Genomic DNA, 15,685 nt, shown 5'->3' on the forward strand with positions numbered 1-15,685 from the left:
CCAACTGTCTTTGAAATATGTGTGACCCTAACTCATGCAGATGAGCTTTTACACAAAGTAGCCTATAGACACAGGCCATAAAGACATCCACATATATAGACAAAATTTGAATAGTAAGGGCACTGTGTTCAGCCTACTCCCTGCTCTCTGGCTATAATGCATTAGTATTATTGACTGCTTTGGTTAGTATGGCCAGAGTGTGTAATAGTTGGAAACAAAAATTGTAACTTGAGCGTGTGCGATGATTCATTGTGGGTACTTGTTAACATACTTCTGCCTGTGGGACACGGCTGCAAGAGTATCATGAGACGTGCTCCTTCAAAGCATTGCCGTGACGGTACCCTGCTGTGCAACCTGCACTGCCTCAGCTGGATCAGAGACCACCTCTCCCTGCACAAGTGGAAATCTTGATTCAAAAGAAGTTAGCACCTAGCAGGCCAGACTAGAACAGAATATGCTTGCAAGACAACTTAGGAAAACCTAACCCAGAACCCAAATACTGTTGTTTGGAAAATACTAGTGACTTCAATGGAGCTATGCTGCAGTTCACATTTTCAAGACACCTTGGGTAAAATTTTCAAAGCTATCCGACTGCCACAAGAGCACAAATTTCACCAAAACCAGAAAGTCCACAACAACTACTAGCTCAGCATATTGGGGAAAAAATGAGCTTGAGCAAATGCAGCTCCGTCTCCTAAACGGCAAAAGAGCTTCTGAAAGCTTGTGGTAAAACTCCTGGAGCAATCAGGAGACTGAACTACAAATCTAACTACTACTCTAACGCTCCTTTCTTACCCTTCTTCCCTCATTTTCTTTTAAAGTTTCAAATCGAGGAAATAAGGGGGGGGGGGGGGGGGGCGAGAAACCCCTCTGACCGGGCCTGGATGTGACCTGGTTTCCTCCTCACCACAACCCTGCCTCTTTCCCTCTCTTCGCAGTGACATCTACCGGCCTGCCCCGAAAGCTCCCCGCTCCCCCGGAACCCCTCCACCCGCGGCCGCCCCCCGGGGGCTCGGCTCCGCCCGGGCCCGCTCCCAGACCGTGGCCCGGCTCCCCGCGGGGCCGCTCTCCCCCGGCACCCCGCACCCTGCCCGGCACCGCCGCCTCCCCCCGGGCTTGGCGGGCAGCCCCGGCGCTGCCGTCGGGGCGCGCTCGGAGCCCCGGGACGGTCCGCACGGAGGGGCAGAAACTTTCCTGGCGAGTTTCCCTCCCTCCTCCAGCGAGCCCCGCGGGCGCGCAAACTGCGCGGACGGGGGTCGGAAGCCACTTGCCGCTGACCCCCCCCTCGGGGCCAAGCCAGGGAGGCTGCTCCCTTAAGAAGATTTGACCGCACTGTGCCCCCCCGCCCCGCCCCGCGCAGCGCGGTGCGGTGCGGTGCCGCGCGGGCAGGCTGCGGGCAGGCTGCGCCCGCGGGCGCTGGGCGCCCCGCGCTGCCTGGGGCGGGCCGGGGCGGGCCGGGCCGGGCGGCCGCCGCGCTCGGCGGGGTGTGGCCTCGCCATTATTTATGAGCTCCAGCCCCTATTTGCTCAGCTAATGATGCACCGGAGGCCGCGGTGCCTCGCCTCGCTAGCGCGGCGGCGGCGAGGGCAGGGCAGCGCCTGTAACTGGAAACCAAAGCCTTCACCGTCACCGCCCGGCCACTTTCCATTCACTCCTAGGTGCTTAATTGCGGGCTGGGGAGAAGCGCTCCTGCTGCCTTAGGAGTCCAGCTATAAGGATTATTTTACAAAGGAGCCCGGAGTACCTTTGCAACCACCGGGAGGAGAGACTTTTCTTTATTTTTTTTTTTATTCCCCCCCCCCCGCCAATGAGCCAGGTTTGGAATTAAAATGTTCTGGTGACAGGAGTGGAGTCCGTAAACTGATAGAAACCAGATAGAAATCTGTATTACTGGTTCCTCCAATAGCTGGGTAAGCATAATTGAAAGTTCTCTTTCTTTGCTGTAATAGATGTGAAATGTGTTTGATGGTTGAATTTTTCTGCTGTTCACAGATAGTTAAAGCAATATTTTCCAGACTAGTGTAGTCTGTGTTTGGTGGGGTTTGTTGTTTTGGGTTTTTTTTTCCCTGTTCTTTCTTTCTTTCCTTTCTTCTGCTGAATGATTCTCCTTACAGGATTTAAGGGTAGGACTCAGCCTGTAGCGGATGACACCTGTGCAGCACTTTACAGCAAAGCTATATAATACTTTCCAAAAGCAATACAGCATGCTGAAAGTGACCTCCGTGGCAGGAAAACTTCACCACGGCACTTTAGTAGCGGTTTGCCAGTTTGTTTACAGTTAGAATAGGGTATAAGAGCAGAAATGTAATTAGACATTGCTTTTTGTATGTCCTAAAAGATTCTTTAAAAGTACTTGCAAGGTTTTAGGTCTGTGGGTTGTCAGCAGAGATCATGTGCACAGGACATGCTGAATATAGTATCATGACTTACTGAGATAAATTCAGAACTGGGATATAAGCCCAAACCGAGATTCAAACCTCCAAAGAGTTTGTGTTCAGTTACCAGGTATGTAAATCCCTGAAATTAAACCTATTTCCATTAGGTAACTCACATGTCAAACACCCTGAGGTACCTTTTTGGCACCATATGCATTTATTATTTATGTGTCTAACAGCTGGGTAGGAACCATGCAGCTCAGAATTTGAATCTTGTATTTGCCTGTCACTTCTGTGTTAACGGTGAAGATCTGCAATTTGAGCAATGAAATGTAGCAATGTTTCACTCCTGTAACTGATTGCACTAGAATTGGCAGGAGGCAGGAGAGTGGGAGGGAAAGAGTGCTGAAAGGGTTTTTTTTATTATTTCCTACAATATAGGGAAGAGAGAAAGCCACACACTTGTTCCTCTTTGACTTTTTATCTCTATTGCAAAGAAAGCATAGTGCTACTACTGTAAAATACTAATCCCATTGCATCTGTTAAATCACATGTTCAGTATGATTGGCTATTTGTTTTGGCCTGACAAAGAAATTTTATCAGGATTTAATGGCATTTCTCTCTTAGAAGAGGAGTAAGTTAAAGGATATCCCATGGGCTAGTCACAAGGTTTTAAATTTAAAGCCTACAAAGCAGCATTAATACTAGAGTTTGTGCAGCCTGTTTAAAAATTATTCTTGGCGACAATTCTGCAACTATCATTTTATTAGTTAACAGACCCTTAGAGATAATTTGGAACTGGGCCAGAATGGATATGTTTCTCCTGTAGACCAGATCTGTAGCTGGCAAATTTCTGACACTGGTGTTTTTGTCAATTAGCAGAGTTGTAGCATTACTTGATCTTCATGCATTTCTCAGTACTCCAGCACAAATCGTGAAGGAGAGTTTAGAGCGTGGGTAACAGAGCTGTGCACTTGCTCGCACACTCTCCATCCCACCCCCAACTTAGTATGAAGTTCTCATGCAGAGAGAAGCCTTTTGAAATGATTTACAGTGAGTGGATGGGGAATGACAGAGGTAGTAATGAGATACGGGGCTTTTACCACTAAGTCAGTGGTGTGGATCCAGCCCAAATTGGTGTTGACCTAAAGTCATCCCTGTCTGACAGCTGGTTCCTGCCATGCTGTGGTGGTTACAGCCGGTTCTTTTAGGACAGGTGTGAATCTCAGAGGGACCAAACGAACAAGCTTGTAGAAATATCGGCTTCCACTGGAGGGACTGTAGTGCTAGAGCAGAGCTGAGGTAAAAAAGAAGTGTAAGATGATTGCACACGCAACAAAACTCTTCATGAAATGAATGTATAGCCTTTAATGCTGTCTTCTAGCTGTAGGGGTTGTATCCTTCAAAGTGCTTCCAGTTACTATAAAATCAAATATATCACCTGATTAACCAGTAAGTGGTGTCTAGTAGAAGGGCTGTTGATGCCAAAAAGAAAAAATACATTTGAGCAGGGAAGTAGAATGGGCCTAAAATGAGGGTGTGTTTTATTCTCACTTTTGCAGCTGAGTTGAAGAACAAAGTTTGTTATCATAGATGAAATTAAATTTGGACTTCACAATTTTTTGAGAGAGGCAGTTTAGGAACATTATAGCTATGCAATATTCAGCTTCTTATGTCTGCTGGGTTTTATGGGTCTGGTCTGAAGTCCGTTGGAATTGATAGGAAAGTGCCACTGACTCCAATGAGCTCAAGCCCTTCCTGAAAAGATGCAGATTTGTTTCAGGGTGTTTTCTGACTCACTGAGGAACTCAGTCTTCTCAGCAGCTAAACCCTATAAAATGAATGTATATTCAGCAGATGTGCAGGAGGAGTAGCAGAAGTATCAAGTGTAATGCACTGTCCAACACTGGGTATTCTTAGTGCTCTGTAGAAGTCTTTGAGAGCAGGTAAGTATCCCGAAAGGAGCTAGCCCAAAAAGCAAATGTTGACTAACAGTTTCAAGTATGTTGAAGTACTTTTGGTTTCAATGGGTTTGAAATTAGTGACGTACATAGTCAGGATTTCATCTTAAAAGAAGATTTAGAGGGCTATTAGAGAACTCAACTTACTAAAACTTAAAGCTCATTTCCAAGCACCTTTGATTTCAAATGTTAAAAGAAAAAAACCCCAAACAACCAACAACCCAAACCTGCCGCCCCCCAACCATGAGAAGGGAGATCAAATATGATGTAAAGTGAGGAGAGATGTCTAAAAATATCTGCCAGCTTTTTATTCATGAAACTTTATCTCCTGTCCTTGCTTTGCTCTGTCTTGACATTTAGTATAATTATTTTTCCAGCAGGTGAAATTGTCCTTATTTAAATAAACTGAGTCTAATGCTGTAGTCTGCCGTAGCCAAAACTCAGGCTCTGTTGGTTCATACTAACAGGCAGAGAGCTCCTTTTGTGCCAGCACAGACGACTGCTGGAGAAAACCATTTTCAGATATACAAAGAAAAAACCAGAAGTGCTGTTCCTCCTTCACATTATCCTATATTATGGCTTCAGCTGGAAGAGCTTTCTAGCGTGGATCTTTCTGTAGTGTTGTTTTTGCTCCACAAAATTGTATAACAACAGAAATGTGATATCTCTGTCTTTCAGGTTTTGTTTCTTGGATATTAAGTTGCAAATCTGAAGAGATGGCATTTCTTGCACTGCACGTGTTGATTGGGATATTTATTTACGTTAGCAGTGTAAAAGGATCTTCCCAGCCTCAAGCAAGGGTGTTTTTAACATTCAATGGTAAGAAAGAAGATAAACATTCTTAAGCAAATGTTATGATTGAACATTTTCTTCTTCCCCTTAAATTCAGTAACTGAGTAGAAATTGGCTTTTTGATCTGTATCCACAATTATTATTTTTAGTTTGTGTTGCTGAGGTACTTGTCAGCCTAAATTTGATTTTTACCTGAAGTTCATTGCTACTATAGTTATAGGTACATAATTAATAATACCTTCTCTCTATTTTGAAAGTTATTATGACTTACTAAAAACTAAAGGTTTTATTTCTTATCCTTAACTTTGTTTTGGAAAGATGGTAGCGCATGAGGCACTTGACATGTAGTGGAAGTTATTAATGATTTGAGTTGCTTTAATTCGATGCCCAACTGAGACACTTTATACTCTGAAAATCAGGTTGCCTGAAGGTTTACTGAGATAGTTAGCAAGACACAGAGTCCTTGCACAAGGAATGATATTTTATCAACTTTGTACAATGTGTCAGATGTACAGAGCATGTAGCAATCACTGATGCCTGCATACTGTAAACAAGCACTCAAAATTATTCTTTTCAAAAGAAAGGTGCATTTACTTCTGAATTGATGAGCGGTACCTTATTACTGCAATTACCTCAGTATGACTTTAATAGTAAGGTAGATTATTCTTCCAGTATTAATCCCTGTCTTAAATGCTGATTTTAGCCACTACTTCAGAATATGTGTGTTCTTCGGGCTTACCAGTTCTGTTAAATTTGAACAGACATTGACTGTCACTAAATAATAGGGGCATTGGCTTTCTTGCCCTCTGCCTTTTCTGCAATTGTCTTTGAGGCATGAGGACTTGCTAGTCCCTGCACCGATACTGTCTGCTTTAGGATGGTTTGTATGGTTCACGAGTGCAGGGATGCCCTGCAACCGCCATGTCCTGCCATGGGAATATTCTGTGTGCTCTGAATAGTCTTTAAAGAATCACTTTGAAAATAATCATAGCTAGTATCTCAAACTGCTATTTGCCTCAATGATCATAACTATGTACTCTTGAGTCTGAGAGACATCCGGAAGGAGACCTGCCAAGTTAGACCTTCCACAAATACCAACCAGCAGACTGAACAATTACAAGATATTGTCTATTGTAGAGTGTAGGGCCCTAAACTTATGAGCGCAATACTTTAATAGGTGTAAATTGGCATAGTTCCAGTAAAAGCAATAGTAGAAATTGCATTCCAAGAGGGAACTGCCAAATGAAGAAGTAGTTGGGAATTTCTTTTCCTTGCTTAAGTAACACTGACTTAATGTAGATGGTATTGATTTAGCACAACTCAACACAGAAGCAAGTTTGGCTGTGGTTGTGTATTACGCCTGCAGGTTTATCACAGTTACGCAATACGGGCTGATTCAGATTTCCACATCGTGTCCATGGTGGCCTTGAAAGTAATCTAGGCTTCCCCTGATCTCTGGTATGAGCATGAAGTAGGAAGTGTTCAGGTTTTGCGGTATTCAACCTCGTGAATGGGAAAGAATCATAATGAGGGGCAAATGGTTTTAACCTGGACTCGAGATTTGTGTTTTGTTCCTTGGCTCATGACAGGTATCCTGCAAGTCTGAAATACAGAACCACCCATAGCACAAAAAACCCCAAACCTAGGGATTTAGAAAAAATAATGGCTGGATGAGTTGAAACCTTAGTTTCTCTGTCCCTCTCTGAAAGGAGGTTGTCCCTTCTTCCTTTAAAAGGGGTTACGACAGCTTTATGTCACAGCAACCCCTTTGTCTGGTGAGGTGCTTGTGCCCCCAGAGCTCTGCCAGCCCTGGAGACACAGCATCAGCTTGCTGGTTCCTCACACTAACCCTGCTGGGCTGCCTTGATTACAGCTCACTTCCGCAATATCATGTAGTTGCATGTCTTGTGTCCTCTCCTTGATTTTTAAAGTGATGCTTTGAATGGGTAAAACTGAGAGTGTCTAGCCTCAGTGAAAGTTAGGGGAAAGTAAGTGTCACCAGAGCCTTGCAATACTATCTGATTCTCTTAAAATGGATGTTTTACTTTCTCTAATACTTATATCAACATTCAACCTTAAAAAAAAAAAAAAAAAAAAAAAAAAATTGCATTTTAAAGTCCTTGATTTTTAATGGATCTTTAAAGTCATAAAAGTAAGAAACTAATTATGCATTTTTATAATATGACAAGTAATGTCTGAAATAAAGGGCTGAGCTTTTCCTACAATATAAAGCCAGTAATTTTATTTTTAAGCCTGACTTCCAGATGGTAAGGAACAGCTTTTGTTATGTGAAAAGAGATTGCAGGTTGTTGTGTATAACAAGGTAATGGTCCCACCTGTAGTACAAATGTCTGTTCTATACATCTTCATTTATTTGCATGGGTACTGATAAAAGAAAAAGGTGAAACTTTGTATTGTTCTCCTGCCAAGTGTGATAACATACTCTTTCTGCATAAGTTGCTTCATAGCTTATTGTTTCTAAATCATGCAGAAATATCAAGTTATTGGCTGTCTCCATTCCCTGAGACGTTGTCAGTTTTTATGGAGAATTGTCACTCTTTTGAAGTGCATCATTTGAAAATAAAACTATAATTAGGAGTCCTTATGTCTTAAATGACATTAGACAATAAAGACAAGTCATTCAAGCTTAGGATACTTACATGATATTTTTCAAGTTCTGAATTGGATTTGGCTTGGTGTATATAATTACATTGCATAAGTTTTGGGGGTAGAATGTATACAGGAGGAGAAAATGAGTGATGCTTTTCAAAGCTAACCTGCTCCTTCAGGATCAAGTCAATTGAGCTTATTCACATCGGAGCATTTCTCATGGGAAAATCCAGCAAGTATCTTGACCTATTCTGTTGTTCATCAGGAAAGATAAAAATGCAAATCGTTTGAATCATGGGCTGCTTTTCTCTTTGCCATCTACTTCATTAAGAATCAAATGTAATTAAAAAGTAAGCCTGGGTAATACCTCAAGAGCCTAATAATAGGGATTTTGCAATTAACTTCAATGGATGAAGGGCTGCAACCCTTATTTCTATTTTTGAAATCAAAAGCCTGGCCCCTTGTCTAATTAAAATGTAGTTCATGACTTAGCTGAGATTGTTAAATGTGTGCCTGACGTGAGTGTGGAACTTACTGCTGTCTGCACCCTAAGTGTCTTGAAAGTTGCAGTGCCGTACAGAACCCCAAGGCCCAATTTCTATTGCTTTGCACCTTGTATAGCCATTTACTCAGATGAAAGAAAAGACCAGGCTGGAGCTGAACTGCATGCTTTGCACAGGTATATGTGGTTATACGTGACACTGTGCCTATGGAGAATCAAGCAAAGGGGTTCTCAGTTTGCTTGGGATAATTTGTCATAATTGTCCTGTTCAACTGTGATGGCTCAGACCACCAGTATTTGTACAACATCTGCAGTTGAAGAGCCACTGCAGATGAAGAAAGAAAGGTGTTTCCAGCTTTTTCTGATTCTGAAATTGCAAAGATGTGAAGGCTGTGGTGCAGCAGCTGCAGTAGTGTTGGCGAATCATCTACTGCGTTACCATGGAGCATGTGAGAGCAAAGGAACCTGGGATGGGGAAGCAAAGGACTTGACACGTCTCCCTACACTGTTAGTATACCATCCCCCCTCCTCTTACCTCTTCTTGCTCCTTGTCCCCAGAATAGATCTTCCTTAATCTACTTAAATCACCCATCATAATTTAAGCACCATAGTTTATTTTCTCCCCATAGCAGAAGACTTACCTTGTCTGTTTATGAACTATCAAGTATAGTGCCTGCTGTTTCTCAAGCTGCGTGCATTCCTCCTTGTTACTGCACGTTCCCGAACAGATAATCGGGAGCTGTATCCTTCAGTCTTTATGGGGCAAAACCTTTCTCAAATCCAGTGGGAGTATTATCAAAATAAGAAAGGAGTTATTAGACTCCAGGGTAGTGTCAGACTTTCATTTCATTCCAACTCGCATTTACATTTTGGGTTTTATTGCAACCCTAAAATGTTGGGCCATACCATTCAAACATCAGATCCTGAATCAGTCAAAGCAGTTCCAGTACTTATTTTTGAAATACACTCAAACAAACCTTCTTTGAGCACAACCAAGTGATAATTTCACAATTTACTGGGAACATTTCATGCATTCCTACCTAAAATGTCTGGTCAAGCAGATATTTCCCATGCAGATTCTCCCATTGTCTCCAGTGAAAATTCCATATGAGAAGTGGATCAAGGCTAATTTGCAGACAGTTTTGTTCCTCTTTTTGTCATAAAATTACTAGAACACGTAAAGCACTTTTAAGAAAGTATCAGTCAGCTTCATTAATGACAATCAAAAAGCATAAAATGTCACCAGAGCAACAGCAGCACTTATTCAACTGTCAACATATTTTAAAAGATTTAATGCAACCCCTGTGGTTACCCTCAAGGAAAAATAAAGGAACTGAGAACCATTTTCTTTGAGCTCTTGAGCAACAGCAGTACAACTTGTTTTTAAACAATCCCTCATTGTAATGTTAATGTTACCACAGTTAATAAAAAGTTCATTTATTATTTGGGGGACTTTGTGCTGATGACAGTCTAGTAGGCAACGGTTTATGCTCAAATAGTTGATTTGATCTTTGGTGGTGTCCATGGAATGAAAGCTACTTGCAAAATGAAGTAGAGGTAAAGCATTAAAAAAAAAAAAAAAAGGGGGGGGGGGGAGAGAAAAAAGAACCATGGTTTTATTTTTGTTTATATGCAGAATTCATACAGAAATCTCTTGCATGTTTATATAGTTGCATAATTTTCAGCAAATTGTGGGTCAGATTTCTCAAAAGTAACTGATTTGTGGCTTTCACAGCTTCATGGATCTTAAATAATACCAATTTATAAAGCGTTGAACACCAACCATGTAAAAATTCTTCCCCTTCAATTGTCTCACACTGGAGATCTAAAAACTTAACACACTTTTGAATACTGTCAACTAAAAATAAAATTCTTTCTTATCTTTAGTAGTGAAGTTGGTATTTTTACATGTGGTCGAATTGACAACTTTGGTTGTTCTTGAAGACAAATACCTAATTTACAAATTGAAGTCTTTGGGGGTGATTTTTAGACTTTATCTTCTCTGTATATGGAATTTTTTTCTTGCTTTGTCTTTTTTTTTTTTTTTGTTTTCTTCTCTGTTGTTAAAATAAACAGAGACATAATGAAATAAATCTTACTTGTATAGAAATTGAATTACTTGAATAGGCTATGAGTTAAATGTGGGGGGAAAAAAAAATCAAACAGATATTAAAGGAAGCGTTATGTAAGAAGCTCAGTATTCTTTCTAGAGTTCCAGGGGTAGAGGTCCCACATGCCAAATGACGTTGAATCTGCTTATTTTCACACTCACTCTTTTTCAGTGGCAGTGTCACTGACTTGGCTTCGCTGTCATTGTCGACATGAGTGTATGGGAGAGGAGAACTTCATGTATTGTTTCGGTATTTAAAGTTAGATTGTGCCATGTGCTGTGACTTCACTTATGTAAACAATCATGCAATAAAGCTGAAGTCACAGGTGATGTTTGGTCCATTCTTTGTTGTCTGAAGTTACTACAAGAGGTACCCTCATAGAAAAGCACAGAGAAGTACGTGGTCTTCAAGGTAGCTGATTATCAGGCCCCAAATTTAGGGGAAAAGCTTATAAATTTAATCCTACTCTTGGATGAAGAACTTACCCAAATTTTACAAAGTTTGAGGAGACTTGAGTGTTTCTTGCATGATAAAAAGTAGATCTGTTATCTAAGAGATGACTTGCTTCCTTTAATCTCTTTTGGTTCCCCAACTCAGTCAATTTGACCTGTATCTGAACCATCTCTTTTTTTTTTTTTTTTTTTATTTTGGTATGGAAAAATCAAACTTTATCTTAGAACATTTTGACAGATTCTCACATCTTAGCTCTCTCTACTTGTCACAGAAGAAAGCAGCTTATCTTGGCCAATTCCACTGCTCTCTCATTACAATTCTCCCTTGTGTTGCCTGTCCAAGGCAAATGCTGAAGTCCCTACATAGGCAGTTATATTGCCGTTATTGTACAACACATCTTCTTTTATGTTTAAAAAAATGCGATGAGAGAAAAATGGCATAGACGTTTCTAATACCGTATCTTTTTTCGGACTGTTTGAGTACCAGTAACAAGAGCTCTTCTGTGAGCCATTTCCATACTGCATGAGTTCACAGTGCACTTTGATATGTGGCACTGCACAAGCCTTTTTGTGTATCAGATGTAATTAGTGACGTGACCGACAATAATTACTCATTTTATTGAAGTGCGTTGACTGAGATCCTGCCATGAATAAATACGTAGACCAAGACCTTATCCTGTTATTTGAACCGTCCGTTTCCTCAACATGTGTATTTTGTTCTTTTTGGTGCTGACTGTTCAGTGTTCTCAATAACACTCCTTAACAAAAAGACTAGGCACCCTTTCTCAGGGAAAGGCCTTTGTCATAGGGACACAGTTTGCTGATTCACAGTCTGCCTTCTCATCTCATCTTACATTCAGGCAGCAATGGCTGCAGCAGACACCACGTTAAAAGAAGCCTGTGTCTTTTCCCCTGTTTATCCGATTACAGAGTTGGGGTCTCAGGGATGCAACTGAGGACTGAAAAATACTCGATTACCTGCGTGAATCAGTGTGATGTTGGATCTTTTGTCTTTCTGTGAAGTGTGCAAATCAAGATAAGTGCGTGTTTCCAGTAATGAAGTGAACGATGGTGATTAATGGAGGGTTTACACTGTTTGTCCTTCCTCCCTTCCCTTCATACCTCCATCCTTATTCAATGCAAACTTGGTACAATTGCGTTTGCATCATTACTTCATCTGCCATTGATATGGCTTCTTCCTGGAAACAGAAATCCTGCTTACTGGTTTACTGAAGCTAAGACTCCAGTATCACAGCGGAAGGAAGATAAGGAGTGATAGCTTTGCCTCTTCCATGAAACCACTCTGGAGCTGGGACCATCATGCCCTTTAGAGAATTTAGTTTTTCCTCTTATCCTTGTGAATATAAGGCTAACTATCCCTCCTTGAGGAAAAGTCTCTTGCTTCGTGTGTGGATAAGGTTGATGTAGGTTATGTTTCACATCCCTTTGTACAGCAGCTAGTATTTGGGATATTCCCAACTGCTACTGCCACCCAGCAAATAGTTGTGCAAAAGTGAGTGCTACAAAGGCTCCTCAATTACCACAATTAATACCCCAGATTATACCTAGATTATTTTCAGAAACACAGTATAAATATTTTTAACTAATGATCTTAAAATACTTATTATATATTCCAAGACAGTGATACAAACAGGAGACAACATTTTGAAGAAACATCTTGCTACCATCTTACATCTTATCTACAAGAAACTGTAGCCCATGGTATGTAATCATTATGTGAAAAAAACTTTTTTTCCGGAACCTCCCATCAAACCATCTTGATAGAAAAATCTCTGGAACAGCATTTCACCAGTACACAACTCCAGTCAGTTCAATCAGGGAGTGCCAAGAAATGCAGGTTCTGTTAGGCACTCTGTGTGTTGTTAGGGAGAGAAAATGAATTTCAGACCTGGTGTGTGAATGCCCTCAAATCACCATGAGCTTAGAGTTTAGTCTATAAGCACCTTTCAGGGCTGAGCTCTTAATTCTTAATTTGGCCAATTCTTAATTTGGCCACCATCTCAAGAGTGTGATAAGACATTTTTAATGACATCAGTAATCCTGGGGAAGGAAGAATGGTTTTGGTTTTATCATAGAATCATAGAATAGTTTGGATTAGAAGGGACCTCTAAAGGTCATCTAGTCCAACCCCCCTGCCGTGGGCAGCGACATCTTCAACTAGATCAGGTTGCTCAGAGCCCCCTCCAACCTGACCTTGAATGTTTCCAGGGATGGGGCAGCCACCACCTCTCTGGGCAACCTGTGCCAGTGTTTCACCACCCTCAGCGTGAAAAATGTCTTCCTTCTATCTAGTCTAAATCGACCCCCCTTTAGTTTAAAGCCATTCCCCCTTGTCCTGTCGCAACAGGCCCTGCTCAAAAGTTTGCCGCCATCTTTTTTATAAGCCCCCTTTAAGTACTGATAGGCTGCAAGAAGGTCTCCCCAAAGCCTTCTCTTCTCCAGGCTGAACAACCCCAACTCTCTCAGTCTTTCCTCATAGGAGAGGTGTTCCATCCCCCTGGTCATTTTTGTGGCCCTCCTCTGGACCCACTCCAACAGGTCCGTGTCTTTCTTACACTGAGGGCTCCAGAGCTGGACGCAGTACTCCAGGTGAGGTCTCACCAGAGCAGAGTAGAGGGGCAGAATCCCCTCGACCTCCCTCGACCTGCTGGCCACGCTTCTTTTGATGCAGCCCAGGATACGATTGGCTTTCTGGGCTGCGAGCACACATTGCTGGCTCATGTCCAGCTTTTCATCCACCAGTACCCACAAGTCCTTCTCGGCAGGGCTGCTCTCAATCCCTTCATCCGCCAGCCTGGATTGATACCGGGGGTTGCCCCGACCCAGGTGCAGGACCTTGCACTTGGCCTTGTTGAACCTCATGAGGTTCACACGGGCCCACTTCTCGAGCTTGTCCAGGTCCCTCTGGATGGCATCCCGTCCCTCTGGCATGTCGACCACACCACTCAGCTTGTTTTGGTTTTTTTAATTTTTATTTGGGGGCTGTAAGTAAATATTTCATATAAAACACACCCTATTTTTATGAGAAGTTTTTACTTCTAGTACAAATTTCAAATGCAAATATGATTTAGTGAAATGCAACGTTTAGAAACAGTTTGGAATGAACACCCAGTGTTTTGAACTGTTCTGCTTTAATCTTACTCACTGCTCTGGGATAAATGATTGCCTCACCAGAATTATCTTGTAGAATGTGGATGAGGAGGCATCACAATCACCTTGATTGCCAAGTTTCTTAATGGAAAAAAAATGTGTCTTAGCAGTTAATTTTATTTAAAAAAAAAAACAACAAAATTAAGCTGACGCCAAATTCTTTAATTAAAGGCATCACTTCCAGCCATTAAGAGGGTCAGACTGGCATTCTGAAATGAAGAAAAAAGACTTTGCTTTAGAGTTACACGGTAAACGTGTGATGTATTAAAATTCACTTTCAACTATCTATTGTCTCAATTATTGTCTCCTTTTAGTATTTCCTTTGCAATTTCATAGTTCCTATATTGCTTTGCAAATGCAACTGAAAAAACAAGGTCTTGTAAATCCTTCCCTGAGAGTAATAGGCTTTCTCAGTCACCTGTTTTTCTGATCATTTGTTGTTGTTTCTTAGAATTTTTTTCTTTTGCTTAATACCATTTCCCTTTACCATTCTTAATGGAAAATACATTTGTTTTTAAAAGCTTCAAGTTATGCAGAATAAATCAACTTCTGTCAGCTCAGAATCAATTAAATTGGGCAAATATTTGGCTTCTTTTAACATCTGTATAAATCAGGCTATATCTCTCAGTCTCCCAGCTTAAAGGAGCTGCAGAGTTAGATTTACAGGGATAAGAGAAATATGTGAGGCAAGTGTCTGATCGCTCATTCAGTTCAATGGCTGGGAACGATGAGGTTCGTTTTCTTCCCTTCTCATTTAATGGACTGAGAATGCAAAGTTTTGAACAGCAAAGGAAGAAGATAAATATCATGGTATATATGCACACAAAAATTAATAGTGTCACAGGAAACAAAGAGGGAAAGATAGTAGGATAGACGTATTCATAATCATGCAGTAATTTATTTTTAATGCAAAAAAGCATGTGTATTCAAAACACTGTACAATACATACATTAATATGTATGCCTGCGTTTTCTGCTTTTTGATCCCAAACATTTTACTAGGTGTGAACCTAAAACTGGTACAGAAACTCCTTGAAAACAACTACTGATCTCAGAAGATGACAAGAGTGGAGTTTCCTTATCCTCTACCGAGCCACAGCCAGCCGGGGAACGAAAGACAGTGTTTTCCTTGGGGCAAACACTGTCACACACTTCTTTGGCCTTTCTGGTGCATTTCAACGACACCGGATAGTTTGTAACACATTTAGTTTCTACAGTTCTTAGAAATTCCTCCTTGTCTGAAATAACCAGCCTGCATGCCTGTCATTGCAGTTTTCTGAGATAGTCTCCGTGTTAATATGTTGAGTGCTCTTACAAGGCACGATATCAAATTGTTATACAAAAATGTGAGCACTTGCACCTTCAGAATGGCACTTTCTGGTTTTTCAATATCAACCAATTAAGATGTTACTTTCAAGGAGAGGCTTGGCATTTTTTCAAAAATTTACTTTTTGAGGCCTGAAAAGGATTTAGTTGGCATGGAGAGCTGATCCCGGGCTTAGATTTTTCGATGGCTTCAACGTGAACACAGCTGGAATTTTTTAAGCTGATTCGGCTAAAAACCCACTTCCTGCCACTGTTGAAAATAATGCACCATCATTTTTTTTTTTTCCCCCTAAAGCAGACAAACCTACAGCAAAGACAAAGAGTTTAAAGCCCTCATAAGGTGTTTTATTGTGGTTTGTGTTATGGAAATAAAGCTGTGCATACAT

At 41.2% G+C, this 15,685-nt stretch overlaps 1 protein-coding gene across 2 annotated transcripts in view; it reads left to right on the top strand.

The window, feature by feature from the left end:
- Positions 1-1,787: 1,787 nt before the first annotated feature.
- The window catches only part of SEMA3C (semaphorin 3C), a 126,162-nt gene continuing 112,264 nt past the window's right edge, over positions 1,788-15,685 (top strand). The window contains exons 1-2 of one of the 2 annotated variants that reach the window (XM_076360839.1): positions 1,788-1,910; positions 5,015-5,155. In XM_076360839.1, the coding sequence (XP_076216954.1) occupies positions 5,053-5,155 (103 nt within the window). In that variant the 5' untranslated portion in view covers positions 1,788-1,910; positions 5,015-5,052. The remainder of the gene's footprint in view (positions 1,911-5,014; positions 5,156-15,685) is intronic. The other variant, XM_076360917.1, reaches the window with a different exon arrangement.

Source organism: Aptenodytes patagonicus, chromosome 1 (assembly GCF_965638725.1).
Source record: "Aptenodytes patagonicus chromosome 1, bAptPat1.pri.cur, whole genome shotgun sequence".
In the NCBI taxonomy this organism is placed as follows: domain Eukaryota; kingdom Metazoa; phylum Chordata; class Aves; order Sphenisciformes; family Spheniscidae; genus Aptenodytes; species Aptenodytes patagonicus.